The 16,126-nt window shown below is 44.1% G+C and overlaps 1 protein-coding gene across 1 annotated transcript; it reads right to left on the bottom strand.

The window, feature by feature from the left end:
- Positions 1-2,903: 2,903 nt before the first annotated feature.
- On the bottom strand, positions 2,904-8,341 carry mex3a (mex-3 RNA binding family member A). Its single transcript, XM_023989117.2, has 2 exons — positions 7,832-8,341; positions 2,904-4,116 (listed from the first exon to the last, which is right to left on the bottom strand). Exons 1-2 carry the CDS (start codon positions 8,253-8,255, stop codon positions 2,987-2,989), a joined length of 1,554 nt encoding a protein of 517 aa, XP_023844885.1. The 5' UTR covers positions 8,256-8,341; the 3' UTR covers positions 2,904-2,986.
- Positions 8,342-16,126: the final 7,785 nt, after the last annotated feature.

Here is a 16,126-nt window from a genome sequence, read left to right as displayed (position 1 = left end):
TACAAAATATTAAGGCTTAAAACAAAATAAAAAAAGAATAGAAAATACTATATTCAGTTAACAGCGTTATACTGCCTTGAAWTTGTCATTGACAGTTCAGACCAAACCACTGTGCAGTTCTCCCCATTAATAAATAGTCAATTGATTTCTAAATATGTAATAAAATTTAGATACTCTGAAAGTACAGTTCTATTTCTTCACAGTCCATGGACAACAGGAGTGGTCTGCTGACAATAGAATGGGGAAAGGGGGGCTCTGTTGCTGCCTAGACTTGGGACAACAGTCTATTGTAACTATTCATCATATTTTGATGGACAGAAGTTGAGCAAAAGTGTTCTCCTGAAAAAACGCAATAGAGCGATCTGATGCAGTGTTAGTGGGAGACCAGCTGAATCACCAGCATGTCCTTGTTCACCTGCCACCACCAGCAAACATGAGGCAGCAGCCTTCTAACTACCCCTTCACTGAAGACACACAAATGACCCCTCACAAAGACTAGATCTGCAGGTTCTCTTTTCTTTGGGAGCAGCCTTCTCTCTCTCCACCCCAAAAAGCCCCCCTCTTATCCTCCAACAGCTCTAATCCCCCCTCCCTCCCTCTGAAATCCCCAGGCTGGGGCTAAGGCAGAGGCAAAGGGTATGTAATTTGATTCAGCATGAGTGGTGGCTAAATGGGGCGTTTCCTCCGCTTTCCTGTCAATTACAATCGTCTGATTTCATTCTGAAGGCCCAGTGCTAGCCTGCCATTGGCTAAGCCTGTGTGTTTGTGGTGAGTGGGCAGCTGCAGGATGTCCCATACAGACAGGAGATAAAGGGGGGCGGGGGTGCTCTCTATGGAAACTTCGATCTGCACTCGCTCTCTGTCACAAAGGCCTCCATCCAAATTGGGGGGGCGATGAACTCCAAGTGATCAGACTCCTCGTACTCTTAAATGATATATGTCTGCATGTTTTCATGCCCTTATCTTATTGAGAACACATGGAGACATCTAGTTCAGTGGGGCATTTCAAAGAATTGGATCTGTGTGTCAGAATTGTACACTAGGTAATTACTGTATCTACTGACACTGTAGATATCCTTTCTTTCTCCAAAGTCCCCTCACTCTCATTTCAGAGCTGGCAGCCTGTTCAGTTGGTCTCTTTCTTTCATATGCTGCTTTTTTCCTGAGTGTTGGGACAAAGGAGGCCCCTCTCCCCAGTAGGGATAGCTCAGAGCAGCAGAGAAGGAAAGAGGGAGGGGGATATGGAAGGAGGGGTCCCATTCGCCCAGCTGCACCCAGACTGGACCTTCTGTGCCTGTGACAGAGGGATGGGGCGGTCAGCACCAGGGTCCCCCGCACGGTCCGCACCTGGACCGGACAATTTGCCTAATTATCAATGAGTCTCTCCGGGCCGTGTCCGAGCACTCCGGGCCCACGCCACCACTGGGCATAGACAATACGCCCAACACAGGGAGGCAATGCATTGTGGGTCGGCAGTCATTACTACCTTCAATAGCCAACGATCGAACAGTAAGGGGGGGGGGGGGGGGGGGCACTCCCAAAGAAAATAGAAAAAGAGGGGGCTAAAAAAGACCTCCAAGTTGAGGTCACACCCACAGTGCGCTATTAAACACCTGCTCCTGCACAGCTCTGATAATTATAGGCCTCTGAGCTAAAATACAAAGCTGCTGGACTGGGATGGCGAGGGAGCTCTGTGGATGGTGGTACTGTATTCTAGGAGCTTTTCGCCCATTTAGGCACACTCTATTACCAATTCAGAGAACAGCTCAGTGTTTTCCTCAGCTTCTGTCCACTCTAATTGCTGACGCTCTAACTGCGCAAACCTCAGAGAGATGCCTGTCAAAAGTGGCTCTCGTTTTTGTCCTACATCGTTCAGATAACAGCTAAATTACCACATAAGACAATAAAGTGGGTATTAGTTGGCTTTGAAACTAGTCCGTCGGGGAGACGGATCTCCCAAATTAGCCAACTGGAAGAATTCCAAGGCTTTTGGCCTCACAAATGAAATCAGTGCTTAACACYGGCGAAAGAAACATGCTTTTCAAGTGCCACGAGGAACAGGCATYGCTGAAACTTTTCACCAAACTGCAGTGATATTCAAGGTGTAACAGAAGTGAACATTTCAGCAATACAATGTGTAGCATTCATTCACCTCTTTGTGAAAAATGAAATCTATAAAACATATGTGCATAAAGAAAGGCGTTTGTCTGCTATTCTGTCCTATATTGTTACCATTCTTACAGGTGTTTAGGGAGGACTACCAGGTATAACAACGAGCTTGTAAAGGGATACAAATGTCAGAAAGGTGACAATGATGGAATAGTCTGTCTTTCAATTGGAACAAATTTAGACTTTCAATGACAATATCACAGTTTGTTCCATTTATTTTTTTGCCACATTGGGGGATTTACCTTTTCATCAGTTACGTCATTTTTCTGGATGATTGACAATCATTAATCTGACTATCCAAAACTAAGACGATTGTAAGGTGCAATGAAAGATTAAATATTTTTCCTTCTGTTTGATTTTGACATCCTATATCATTCAGGTACAGATAAGATACCAGGGAGTTAAACTGAACCTCAATGATCACCTCCTTCCATTCCTCCATATAAAACAACTTCATGGTAAAATAAATCTGAATCGTAAAATGTTCACGTTCCTATCTACTCCGCCCACACTGTGATTCGTGAATGAAAAACAGCAGCAGTAAAAAAAAACAGAAAAAATGCTAGGTACTATACTTTTCTTATAAACAAAACTTTTATAAAATATATATGTATATATATATATATAAAAGAAAAAATTCAAAATATTTCTTATACTTTTTAGTAAAGCAAGCAGTGCCTTCTAAAATATCTGCTTGTTTGTTTAAAATTTTCTGAGAAAAGTATAATAATAATAATAATAATCATAATAATAATAGTAAATAAATGTCAAACAAACACTGTGATAAAACGAATGATAAAAACTGACGTGGTGTTTTTTAGGAGAATATTCGGATAGCCTGAGAGACCAGGGTGTGGCACACCGGGCACTCTGGATGGTTGAGCTCACARATGCGGATGGCACACTCCATGCAGAAGAGGTTGTGGCCGCAGGGCACCAGGGCGGCCGTCACTTTGCTCTCGAAGCAGGTCATGCAGTCCCGGAGGATGGCCGGTGGCGAGTCCGGTACAGGGAGGCGTCCAGGGAACCCCACGCCCGAGGTTGGCTCGCTGTGGGCACGGCGGGCCTGGGCATGAGGCGAGCCAGACAGAATAGTGATGCTGGTGCCCGAGGAGTTGCCGTTGTTCCCTCCACAGGGGTCAGAAAGGCCTGGAGAGAGTCTGGTTAGGGGCAGGGGCAGGCCTCCAAAGCTCTTGGAGCGCTGCTGGGCATAGAAAGCCACCTGTTTTGGGTAGTCTGGGTCTCCCCAACTCTGGGTGCCCTCTGAGCCAAAGTAGGAGCAGGGCTTCTCTCCAGGGCTGTTGAAGTTGCCCTTGCTGWAGATTACCCCACCTCCTTCYCCTCCTCCAACCATGGCATCTGAGAAGTTCTGGCGGAAGCTRCTGGTCAAYGGCTTGCGCTGGCCCCCCTGCAGACCCCACACCTGCTGCAGGCGRCTCTCCAGACCCCCGGAGCCTACTGGGCTGCCGCCATCCGGCCCCAAGCAGTCATTCTCGTTGTTGTGGTCRTGCAGACCTCCCGTTCGGAATGCGATGTGCGCCTCGATCTCCTCACGGGCCCTCTCGGCGTTGCTRGGTGATCCCGTGATCTCGAAGACRGGGTCACGGTCTCGGCTAGGGGTGACRATGTAGGTGCAGGTTTGCTGTTGGATGCGTTTGATGGTGGAACCCTTGGGCCCCACCACCAGCCCCACCACGCGGTAGGGCACCCTCACCTGGATGGTGGTCTGGCCCGGCAGAGGCGCAGGCGGGGAACCGCTGAACGACACACCCAGCTTGTTGCGGGAAGCTCGGAGCATGGAGAAGTGCTCGGCGGCAGAGATGATCTCGCGCCGGGCCAGGGCCACATCCTCCTTTCGGCCCGTGATGAGAAACACCGGCTCCTCGCCCCTCACGGGAGTCTTGATGTAGGTGTTGGTCTTGGCCCGCAAGGCTTTGATCTTGCAACCTGCAGAAACAAAAGACAAAGTTTTTAAAAAGCCAAGGACACCATTTTTATTCAATTTTCTGATACACTCATCAAAGATGAGGAATTTGGAATAGCTAAGAKTGTTACTACTACATGGTAATACAAAGCTATTTTTTATGTTTTTTTCTTCTTCTATGGAAATAAAGACAGAATTGATAGTTGACCTTTGACATACCTTTTTAAAAGATGGCAAATTTTGGTCTAAAATGCTCACAACTTCAGAGTTTTTAGACAGTCCAGCAATGGTCACTAGTCTTTATCCCCTTTACAACATTTTACASTATTACACTTTTTTCCCCATTTCTGCCAAGATTATCATTACTAAGTCACATGTTTTCACATGGCATCAAGTCTCAATCTGCTGTACAATCTGAAATAATTGAAGATACTGTAGACCTCAAAGTATTTTTAGAACACCCCATTATTTGATTTCCTATATCTAACATTGCTAAACAGATGAGTTATTGTACACATTTCCAAAGGACATCAGAACTATTCTGTGCTATGGCTACAGTTATGGATGCATTCAACAGTGTTGCCACGAACAACCAGCCCCTCTCCTTGAACTGACAAGTCTGGTACCTCCGGCCCACACATACATCATTTTTGGGTCATTTATTGCAGTGCATATGTTCTGTTTTTGATCAGTGTGTAAAAGCTGACAATATTAAGTGCTTTTAGCGAGAGTCTAGATTTGAGAGAGTACAGGCTAATGCTATATCATGTCAAATTACCTTCGGCTCTAATACTGAGACAAGATAATAATACAAGAGGGGAATAAAAAATGAGTAATTGTAGAGTAGGGTGGTTAAGAGCACTTGAGGTCAAGAGGGATATGGTAAACACAGCCGTACAGTGTATATTACACCCAACAGGAAACGGCATGCAACACACCACTACGGCAGCCTGTGGTGACATATACGCAGGTGTGCAGCTACCGTTCTCATTCTGAAATGCAAGTTTATGTTCCACCTCTAAGAATCCCTGCGTGTCTCCCCTTAGCAGTGTATTTAAGAGGCTTATGTATGTCTGTGGTCTGGTAACAATAACTAGCAATTTATTCAATGGTCAGGTCTCAGCTCGTTTTTCTGAGTAGCACTACAAATCACAGCACACCATTACATCAGTAGCCTAAATACGCTTTACTTCACTTACTTTATTAAATGTCGTTTTACCAGGGACAGTGCACATTAATCAACATTACTATAAAAGTGCCAGTTTTAGCCAGCCTACTTATTTTCAACTGCAGTCCCTGGGCAGGGACTTTAGCGGTGTGGATCAAATGTCTGAACACCTCTAACCAAGGGAGATGTGCTTCCCTAATGCTACTAAATAGCCCCACTTACTAGGGCACAAACTTCAGAAGCCTAGATGGCACTGACTGAGTGACTCWGTGAGGCTCTGAGGGCTGAAGAGTTCAAACTACAATTATTATTTATTTATTGAGGAYGATGGCGGTGATGATATTAGTTGGGGTTCAAGCATGATGGTGTTAGATGGAACACTCAAGCTTYATAATATGTATGATAGTTATTTAATATATATGTATAATAGTTATAACTCATGCAATAACCACAATGTTWTTATATTAAACCATGTGTTAACTTAGGATAGATGTAAGGTTTTGTGATCCTTTGTAGCAGGAAGGTGAATAGATATTTAAGTTGAGACCAATAGGTGACATAAAACGTAAAACTATGAACAGAGGAGACAAAGAGAAGTACTCCACTGGAACCTTTACAATTTCCTTCAGGCAAATGACAAAGATCATTCTAAATCATTCCACAACTGTATGTCATTTCTTTCACTTGGAGAGCATGCTTTCCAGTACTGTGTGCATTGTTAGTGGCGCATGCACAGCAAACCCACCCTTGACCTAAAGTCGTAATAATATAGCCCTAGACGACACAAAAGCATCCTCCGGACGGATTCAGTTCAAATGACTTTGACAAAGGAGAAAATGATAACATTCGCCTCTCCAGGACGGGACATTAACTTGCCAGATTCACCAGGCAGTAGTCGTCCCTGGGAAGGAGGGCGTTGAATGTGAACTAACTAACGAGGCCCTGAATCAAAARGAGCTCATCCCAAATCCCCCAAATCAGCACTTCTCAGTCAACACAAAGCCCTCTGCTGCACTTGTGCTCACTGGATCCACCCTCYGGCTGTCTTCAGTTACCCCATTAAAATGTGAAGCTTACACTTCAGAGTAACGAACAGGAGACGCACAGGAAGATGAGGGCACTTAACGGCACAACAACAACCAGATCCCCACATCTGTGGAAAAAATGGAGTTGAAGCAAATGGTCTCTGYTGCCTTGGACCCAGTTGACATTGTGGGGACCTGTTTATTTGTGTAACCCCCAAAAACATGAATTAGGATTCACTGGCTGAATTGGTTTCCCTTACCTACACCCCCCGCCCCCCGCACCCCATTAGGTAAGGGAGCCCTTGGTTTGGGTGTCTGGGTGTGACTCCCTTTCAATGCCCAGTGACTGACCCACCCATTTATCCTTGCTTGTCTAACCAACCCCTCTGTATCTTTTGGACTCATCACAACAATAGGTGCAGTCAAACAAAACCACCCATGTAGCACAAAGCAATAAATAAAAATCAACAGCCTTGAGTTGCTGGTTCTGAGAGTTGGACAGGTTACAAGCAATCTGGAGAATCAATATATTTACAGTCTGATAAATAGCCATTTTGAGTTGATCACAATAACAATATGGGCAATAGGTTTTAAAAAGGCCACATATTTTGTTATTATTTGTTCTTATCTTATATCAGAAAATAGAAGAACCACACAACATTCAACTCGACACGTTGGTTCAACTTCTGGCTGAGTCACGCTTCGATTCCTATGATCATCCCAAGTGTCTACTGGTAACACCGCCTAATAATGTACCCCTCCCCTCACCCTCCTCTCACTTTCACACCTTTGTTTGACAGCTGCTGTCATTCAAGTTCATGTCGAGGTCTTCGACAATTACTCAATACACAGATATATCCATCTTAAATCTGGGAATTCACTTTTAAACTGCTCAAGAAAAGAGAAAATAGAGAAACACTTTTGCCATTGTCTAATTGTGTCACTGGGGCAGTCAGCAACAAAAACAATGAACATAATTAGAATTTACGAAACCGAAAACAACAGCTTGAAAACGTCAATCGTTACTCAAATCCAAGTTMTATTCACAATAAAGAGAATAAATCATTTGTAAACATTTCAGGGCGAACGAGATTCCTCCGTTACCAGTAGCACGTTGCGTTTTTTTTAACGGTCTCGCGCGTTCAGACGACAAAGGAAGCAAGTGCTATCCCTGCCTGAAGTGTGCGTCTGTGAGCTGACATTGATGGCTGGATGTAGAATAATGCGCCCATGAGGTAACGGTTACAGTCCTGCTTTGTGTCTCCCCACATTTGAAATTCACTAGACGGACAATAGAACCGAGCCTAGTTGCAACAATGGTGCAGTTTCTGCCACTGTATGTTAACTTGAAACAGATTTGTTACCATGGTCAAAGAGTGGTAGAATACAACAAAAAATAACACCACTCCCTTTTCTATATCAATAACACCAGCTAACGTAACAGTTATAGAGCATTATCAAAACACCCTACAAACTACAGGGACACACATTAAGCTCAGTACTGCAACATAACTTTCAATAGGAACATTTGGTTGGAATCTTTACCTTGTCTCCCCACTATTTCGGCCACATGTTCTGAGCTGGGCACGGGGACGCATTCTGTTATGTTGCAGCCTCGTCCTTTCGTCTCACTTGAAGAACCCTCGTACAGGACACATAACTTGTTCTTCCCTTGCAAAAGCCCTGTGTCACCAMYACCTCCGCCAATATTATTGGTATGGTTGTGATGGTTATTGTTATTGTTACTCCGATCCTGTACTCCCGTTCCAGGAGCCCCGCCACCGTCCTCGCCTTCAMCAAGCCCCAGTAGAGACAGCTGGCCCAGCGCGACCCTCAGGGCACGGGAGTCGTCTTCTTCCTCGTCGGGTGGCACWAGGAGACCTTCGCTTCCGAACCCGGAGCCGGCTAGATCCCCGCCGTAGCCCCCATTTTTCTCCATGATCCCTGCTAGAACCAGCAGGCTAGGCATGGCTAACAAAAGAGTGTGAGACAAAGACAGGGGAAAGAGACTGGAGAAACAGCACCCGTGCCGCCTCCCCGCCCCCTCCTYCTTCCAATTCTCCCTCTGCGCTAGTCCCTCCCATAGACCGGCCCCTCTCTCTGTCTGCTATAGGCCTACTTGCGATACAGTATTCTCCCAGCTCTAGGCAAACGGGACACAAGGCCGTCTGCACGGAGAGGGACTAGGCGATGTATCACTCCACCCCGTCTGGTATACAGTCCCCTCCTTGCTGAGACAAAACGAGCGGCCTCCCGTTATACCATTCCGTCTCAGGTTCCCAAGCCTGTGGCATCTCAGAAACCAACCCCCGCGTTTTTCCTCACGTATGGAAAAAAATAAAAAATATTCCCTCCACCTTTCCTTTGTCCATATCAGCCATGCGTTAGATCCAAGCCACGCTACTTATTCCCCATCCCTGCAATGCAAGACCGCAACGATCTTTGTACTGTATGCTACTTACACAAGGATGCATGGACTATAGCCTAATAATTCCCCCTCAATAAAATGTCAAAAGTGGATCCATTTAGGATTGTTTCCCGATTCAAGTGACTATTTGGGCACCAGAGTGTACTGTTTTGGTATATTTCCAATGTTGTATTATCTATGGTGGGACGCACAGCAGTAGCCTAAGGAGGGATAGATGGACTTTGGATGGAGTTTATTTGTGGAATCTTAACGACTTGGTTCACTGCATGGGGAGGATTTGTGTTATTCTTACTATCGAGAATGAAGGAGTTAAGTGACATTTCGGGGTCCGCCCACCCCACTCGTTGTGGGTTGCGGCAGGTCACCGCGTTGTTGTCTCGGGCGCCGTTGCGCATGGGGGCTGTAACGTAGGAGGAGGGGGTGAGGAGGAGAGGAGAAAGGGAGTTGTCAGACAGGCGTTGCAGACCCTGTGCAGCAGGGATCTTAAAAAAGGTCCTTACATATTTCCCATAAGCAGAGCTCTTGCTTGCAGCATTTCTTGCCTGGCGCGAACAAAGAACCGCGTTTGCCTCGCGAAATCTACATACCAAAATGTCCTCTAGAGAAGCCACGCCTGGCGGCATGGTTGTATAATAACACAAAGACACATGTGCTTAGTAGTAATAATAATAATACAAATAATAGTACAATTGAATAATACAATCTATCTCCAGTGTTTTAAGTTAAAAGGTCTCCAATGTCTCATTTCACAAGTGAACAATACAAACTCTCAATAGTGAATTGGAGCGGAACAGTATCCTATCTCTAACGTAGCCTATAGTGCCTGTCGCGGGCGCAGTGTGGGTGCGCATGGCAGTGTTGTGGCAAACTGTGGGGGTAATCACTGTGCTTGCGCTCTTACCAACGACGATACGGTTAATTTGATCGGTAATTGACTGTTTCCATTACTTCTGACTGTGCATCTCGCATAAGCAATTATGTTATCTTTCTGTTTCTGGTGTCCTTCGAACTAACTGTGGAAACCTTGACGTTTGTCACCAAAGCCACCCTCAAATGGGTGATATGTTCAGCACTGACAAAACTATAGTTAGCCTAACCGATTATGAATATCATCGGCTGATTTGATGCTCTCTTTGTATTCTCAGAGGGGATATGGTTTGGCTGGACTGGCTTAACCAGATTATTTGAGGGCTTGAACCCCACTGAGTGAGTTCAATTAATCACTTGTCACCATATACTGTATGTGGCCTTGTCATGCATTACACTACTGATRACAACAACAACTCTCCTTCATTTGGGATGTGACAGACTGGGTATGTGATCAGACAGTCTGCCACTCATTTCATGAGCACAAATCCCTATACAATAACTATACCTAGTAATGTGGTAATAGAGCAGTAATACATGTTCATAATGAATGTTTAGCCTAGTACATTGATAAAAACACAAATTTATAACCATGATGATGTTTAYGCCATAATTGTTTTTACAACCATTACAATCTGAGTATGTTTGAAACTGAGAAACAATTACTGAATGAATAATTATTTATTTATTTATTTATTTAGTTATATGCCATTTATTTAACAGGGACCGTTTGCATGTATCAGTAAACATTTCAGTGTTCACATCAATGTACTGTAAATGTGCCAGAGTCTGCAGATTAGTGCGTTTTTTCATCCATAATCTCTGTAATTAGTAAATAGTTAAATGAATCCCTTGTAAAGACATTTGATTGAAATCCCTCAACTTTCTCTTCTGGTCACATGAGACACTGACTGAGTCACTACAGATGAGTAGGCTATGTCATGTGTTGAAATACATTGTCACAACAAAGGTCAGTTCAGGTGCACCTGTGCATAATCATAGTAGAGAGTCTAGACTCTGACACCTGTCCTGGGTGCTAATCAGAAAGGGGTGCTCTCCCAAGGCTGGCCCATGAGGAGAGGGGAACTAATATGTACAAAGGAATACAGGATTAAAAACCCTGTATTAGTCCACCTAACCCCAATGCAACTATGACAACAACAGCACCAACAGCCTGATTGCTGGGGATGAATAAAGGACTGGGGGATGGAGTCTGTATCCCTCTAACTCAGCAGAGAGGCTTGAGGGCTGGGGAGAGTGTGAGGATGGGGAAGAGGCTTTGGGGCAGACGCTGGAGAAGGAACAGCTTCTCAGTGACACACAGAGCCAGTGTTGTCCAAGAGGTCATCTGCCTCCATTAATGGGGTCTGCAGGGAGCCCAAGGCCCAATCAATAAAGAGGACAGATCAGGGATAATCTTTCCCCCCCACCCCAGTCTGTCTGGRTGTCTGGGGCTCCGGGTTATGGGCCTGTTTGTGATGATACTGTATTCCTTACTTAATTTCTCTCTATAAACCTACATTTAGGGACCCGGATCTGACCCCACCCCAGTACAAGTTTCACACAGTATGCCGCTAAAAGTTCAGACACAGCAGGCCTGGTTTACATCCAGATGTTATTACCTAGTAGTTTGAGTGTACAAACTCATCAGCTGTGCGTGTATGGAGGATGCTTGATAAAACCCAGAGTGCTGAGGTCATGTTACATGCCCACATAAAAAACTCTCAATGATCTTGACCATCTGGCTGTTTGATTATGCCTGTCTCCCTTCTGCACCCTCTGAAAGGGAAGCTGCATCTGTGGGGAGGTGCTTTGGTTTACTGTGCCACAGAGACAGACAACAATCTCTTTGTCCAACAACTCATGCAAACACCGTATCCACCTATGGACAGTGTCTGTCTTTCAAAGKGGACTTAATGGAGTGTAAATACATCTTTAAGAAACCCCCAAGGGGCATCCCTTTGATTTTCATGTCCAGATGTCCTTTCATGACATGTTTGGTGCCCCGCTGTCGCCTGAATGATGCTATGAGCACAATGGAGATGTTGGCCTGGCGCCAAATGCTGATGTCATACAGTGAACCAGCACATGTGGATGACGTAACTCCTCCTGCATATGATGTCACCATGTCATATCTTGCACTAATATCTCATTCTAAGCCGAATATAGCCTAAAATGCCCTGCATTGCATCAGCTTTGCGCAGACAAGACGGCAATAGAATCCTCTGTAAGAGGATCAGTTTAATATTGCAGATTATTTCACATAAACCATAATCAGTTAGCTTGACTTAGACAAACATGACACTTATCAATATGTTATTCACTTAAACCTGGTCCTTGCTGGTTTCATTTGCCTCTTTGACTTTATCCAATTGATTGTGTTTTTTCCCTGAACACTGTAGAAGTTGTCAATGAAACGGCAGCATTTTCTCAATGAACGGCAATCCATAAATACAGCCCCATAAAACTTCTTTGTGAGTGAGGCTGTTAATGTGTTTCTCTCACTACAAGGCAAGCTCCATTTACTGTATGTTAGGGAATGTGTTTGTAACAGGAGAGTGGTAGGATTGGTGTGACAAACATATCCACACCAAGGTTTATTCAACACCCTCTTTCGCTATTAAAGGCATGANGGGGGGGTATCTATCCCCTAACCCAGCGGAGAAGCTTGAGGACTGGGGAGAGTGTGAGGATGGGGGAAGAGGCTCTGGGGCAGACACTGGAGAAGGGACAGCTTCTCAGTGACACACAGAGCCGGTGTTGTCCAAGAGGTCATCTGCCTCCATTAATGGGGTCTGCAGGGAGCCCAAGGCCCAATCAATAATGAGGACTGATCAGGGATAATCCTCCCCCCATCCCAGTCTGTCTGGGTTAAGGGCCTGTTTGTGATGATACTGTGTTCCTTACTTTATTTCTCTCTGTAAACCTACATTTAGAGACCCGGATCTGACCCCACCCCAGTACAAGTTTCACTCAGTATACTGCTAAAAGTTCAGACACAGCAGGCCTGGTTTACATCCAGGCATTGTTACCTAGTAGTTTGAGTGTACGAACTCATCAGCTGCGCGTGTATGGAGGATGCTTGATAAAACCCAGAGTGCTGAGGTCATGTTACATGCCCACATAAAAAACTCTCAAGGATCTTGACCATCTGGCTGTTTGATTAGGCCTGTCTCCCTTCTGCACCCTCTGAAAGGGAAGCTGCATCTGTGGGGACGTGCTTTGGTTTACTGTGCCACAGAGACAGACACCAATCTCTTTGTCCAACAACCCATGCAAACACCGTATCCACCTATGGACAGTGTCTGTCTTTCAAAGTGGACTTAATGGAGTGTAAAGACATCTTTAAGAAACCCCCAAGGGGCATCCCTTTGACTTTCATGTCCAGATGTCCTTTCATGACATGTTGGGTGCCCCGCTGTCGCCTGAATGATGCTATGAGCACAATGGAGATGTTGGCCTGGCGCCACATGCTGATGTCATACAGTGAACCAGCACTTGTGGATGACGTAACACCTCCTGCATATGATGTCACCATGTCATATCTTGCACTAATATCTCATTCTAAGCTGACTATAGCCTAAAATGCCCTGCGTTGCAACAGCTTTGCSCAGACAAGACGGCAWTAGAATCCTCGGTAAGAGGATCAGTTTAATATTGCAGATTATTTCACATAAACCATAATCAGTTAGCTTGACTCAGACAAACATGACACTTAACATGTTATTCACTTAAACCTCGTCTTTGCTGGTTTTATTTGTCTCTGACTTTATCCAATTCATTGTGTTTGTTCACTGAACACGGTAGAAGTTGTCAATGAAACGGCAGCATTTTCTCAATGAACGGCAATCCATAAATACAGCCCCATAAAACTTCTCTGTAAGTGAGGCTGTTAATATGTTTCTCTCACTACAAGGCAAGCTCCATTTACTGTATGTGAGTGAATGTGTTTGTAACAGGAGAGTGGTAGGATTGGTGTGACAAACATATCCACACCAAGGTTTATTCAACACCCTCTTTCGCTATTAAAGGCATGATCCTCCCCAACAACTCCCTGGACAGGCATACACTCACTCACTTTCTCTCTTGTGCACGTACACACACACACACACACACAAAGCTAGTCTCAGCTGGGAATATGAGTCAGGTGGCTATGACTTCATCGCTTTTCTCGGGTATTAGGTCACCCCCCCCCCCTCTCTCTCTCTGAGCAAACTGATCACATCGGTGCTCAGCAGGTAGTGACTCACCTAGTGATGAGTACGGTTCACCTCACCTCATGTTTCCCACTCTCTGATGATATCACCCATAAGATACTGAAGTCAAGCTTCAGCCTTAAAGTAACTGTCCAGTGTTACCAGATTTCTATCAATATGGCCTATAATTAATTACAATATGTGTAAAATAGTTTCTTTCAAAAATTGGTAATGAAGTATGTTAAAAAGCAGCTTTTCTGTGTTTTTTATTTTTAAATTCCACTGGCTCTATACACAGTCACTAGACTATACACATACACACTACAGATGGCACCACTCCAACACACACATACACGCCAAACACACACACACTCTTTTATACTCTTTCACGCACTTCACATGCGCTGCTGCTACTCTGTTTATTATATATCCTGATTGCCTAGCCACTTTTATCCCTACCTACATGTACATATTACCTTAATTACCTCATACCCCTGCACATTGACTCGGTACYGTTATATAGYCTCGTTATTATTTTATTGTGTTAYTATTTCTTGTTTTATCACATTTTTAGTTCATTATTATTTMTACATTTTTTCGTACTTTTTAACGCTGCATTGTTGGGAAAGGGCTCTTAAATAAGCCTACACCCATTGTATTCGGCGCTTGTGACAAATACAATTTGATTTGGAATGTTTTGGGAGTACCCCAACAGAATGGTGTGAGCGTGTACCGATCATTAAAAATATTAATGACAGTAGACTGCTGATTGGCCAGCTCATCATTCTCTATGAGGAACTAGCAAGCATTTTTTGAAATGGTCTGTTTGAGATACAAGTATTTTTTTCCATTATTTGGGATATGAGTTAACAGAATATAAACTTTTAAAACGGAGACTTTCCCTAGACAGTTACCAGTGGTGGAAAAAGTACCCAACTGTCATACTTGAGTAAAATATCATTTAATAGAAAATGACTCAAGTAAAAGTAAAAGTCACCCAGTAAAATTCTACTTGATAAAAGTATTTGGTTTAAAATATACTTAAAGTATAAATCATTTCAAATTCCTTAAATTAAGCAAACCAGATGGCACCATTATCTTGTTTTTTTAATTTAYGGAAAGCCAGGGTCACACTCCAACACTCAGACTATCAGGGATCAAGGTAAGACCCAAGTGCAGAATGTGTGAAGTAACAATGTTTATAATAACCACAGGGGCAGGCAAACGACAGGTCAAGGCAGGCARGGGTCGATAATCCAGAGTAGGAGCAAAGGTACAGGACGGCAGGCAGGCTCAGGGACGGGCAGAGTCAATAACCAGGAGGATGGGAAAAGGAGAGGCTGGGAAAAGACAGGCGCTGACAGGACGAACGCTGGTAAGCTTGACAAACAAGACGAACTGGCAACAGCCAAACAGAAAACACAGGTATAAGTACACAGGGGATAATGGGGAAGATGGGCGACACCTGAAAGGGGGTGGAGACAAGCACAAAGACAGGTGAAACAGATCAGGGCGTGACACAGATATAATCTACAATCAAAGCATGTTGGTTTAGTGAGTCCGCTAGATCAGAGGCAGTAGGCATGGGATGTTTGGTTGATAAGTGTGTGAATTGKACTATTTTCCYGTCCTGCTAAGCATTCAAAATGTAACAAGTACTTTTGGGTGTCAAGGAAAATGTACGGGATACAAAGTACAATATTTCTTAAGGAATGTAGTGAAGTAAAAGTAAAAGTAGTCAAAAATATAAATAGTGAAGTACAGATACCCCAAAAAACTACTTAAATGGTACTTTAAAGTATTTTTACTTAAGTACTTTACACCACTGACAGTTACTTTAATCTCTTGTACTTTTTCTGGTCTTTTTGTGTGTTTATTCTAGGTGAACAAAGTCATAATGCTTAACAAAGCAGTGTACATACATAGAACGTTGGGTTACAGACGTAACCTTGGTTCTCTGAGTAGAGTAAGGGGCCGCCAAATTACTTATGGGAACTCCTTCCSCTTCACGTGATGATACTTACTAGCAAAGATGTATACAGTCACGCCACACCCTTACTGTACCTACATGACCTGTCACTATAAAAGACGGTGTGGCATGACCTACTGTCTATTAATTCACTTGAACTCCACGGAGGTGGAGGAACAACATGAAAGCTTGGCGACCCATTACTCTACTCAGAGAACCAAGGTTACATCCATAATCCAACATTTTCTTTAATTTTCGTAACTGGTCACCAAACAACCTATGGGAAAGGCTGTACCTCAGAGGTCTTTCAGACAACAGAGTGGGATAACTCACCATTTAACTTATTCCAGATGAGTCCCTGGGATGTCCTTATTTCCACT

This window comes from Salvelinus sp. IW2-2015, linkage group LG6.1 (genome assembly GCF_002910315.2).
Source record: "Salvelinus sp. IW2-2015 linkage group LG6.1, ASM291031v2, whole genome shotgun sequence".
Lineage (NCBI taxonomy): Eukaryota > Metazoa > Chordata > Actinopteri > Salmoniformes > Salmonidae > Salvelinus > Salvelinus sp. IW2-2015.
The sequence above is the reverse complement of the archived record's forward strand: the minus strand, read 5'-3'. Positions and strand labels throughout refer to the sequence as shown.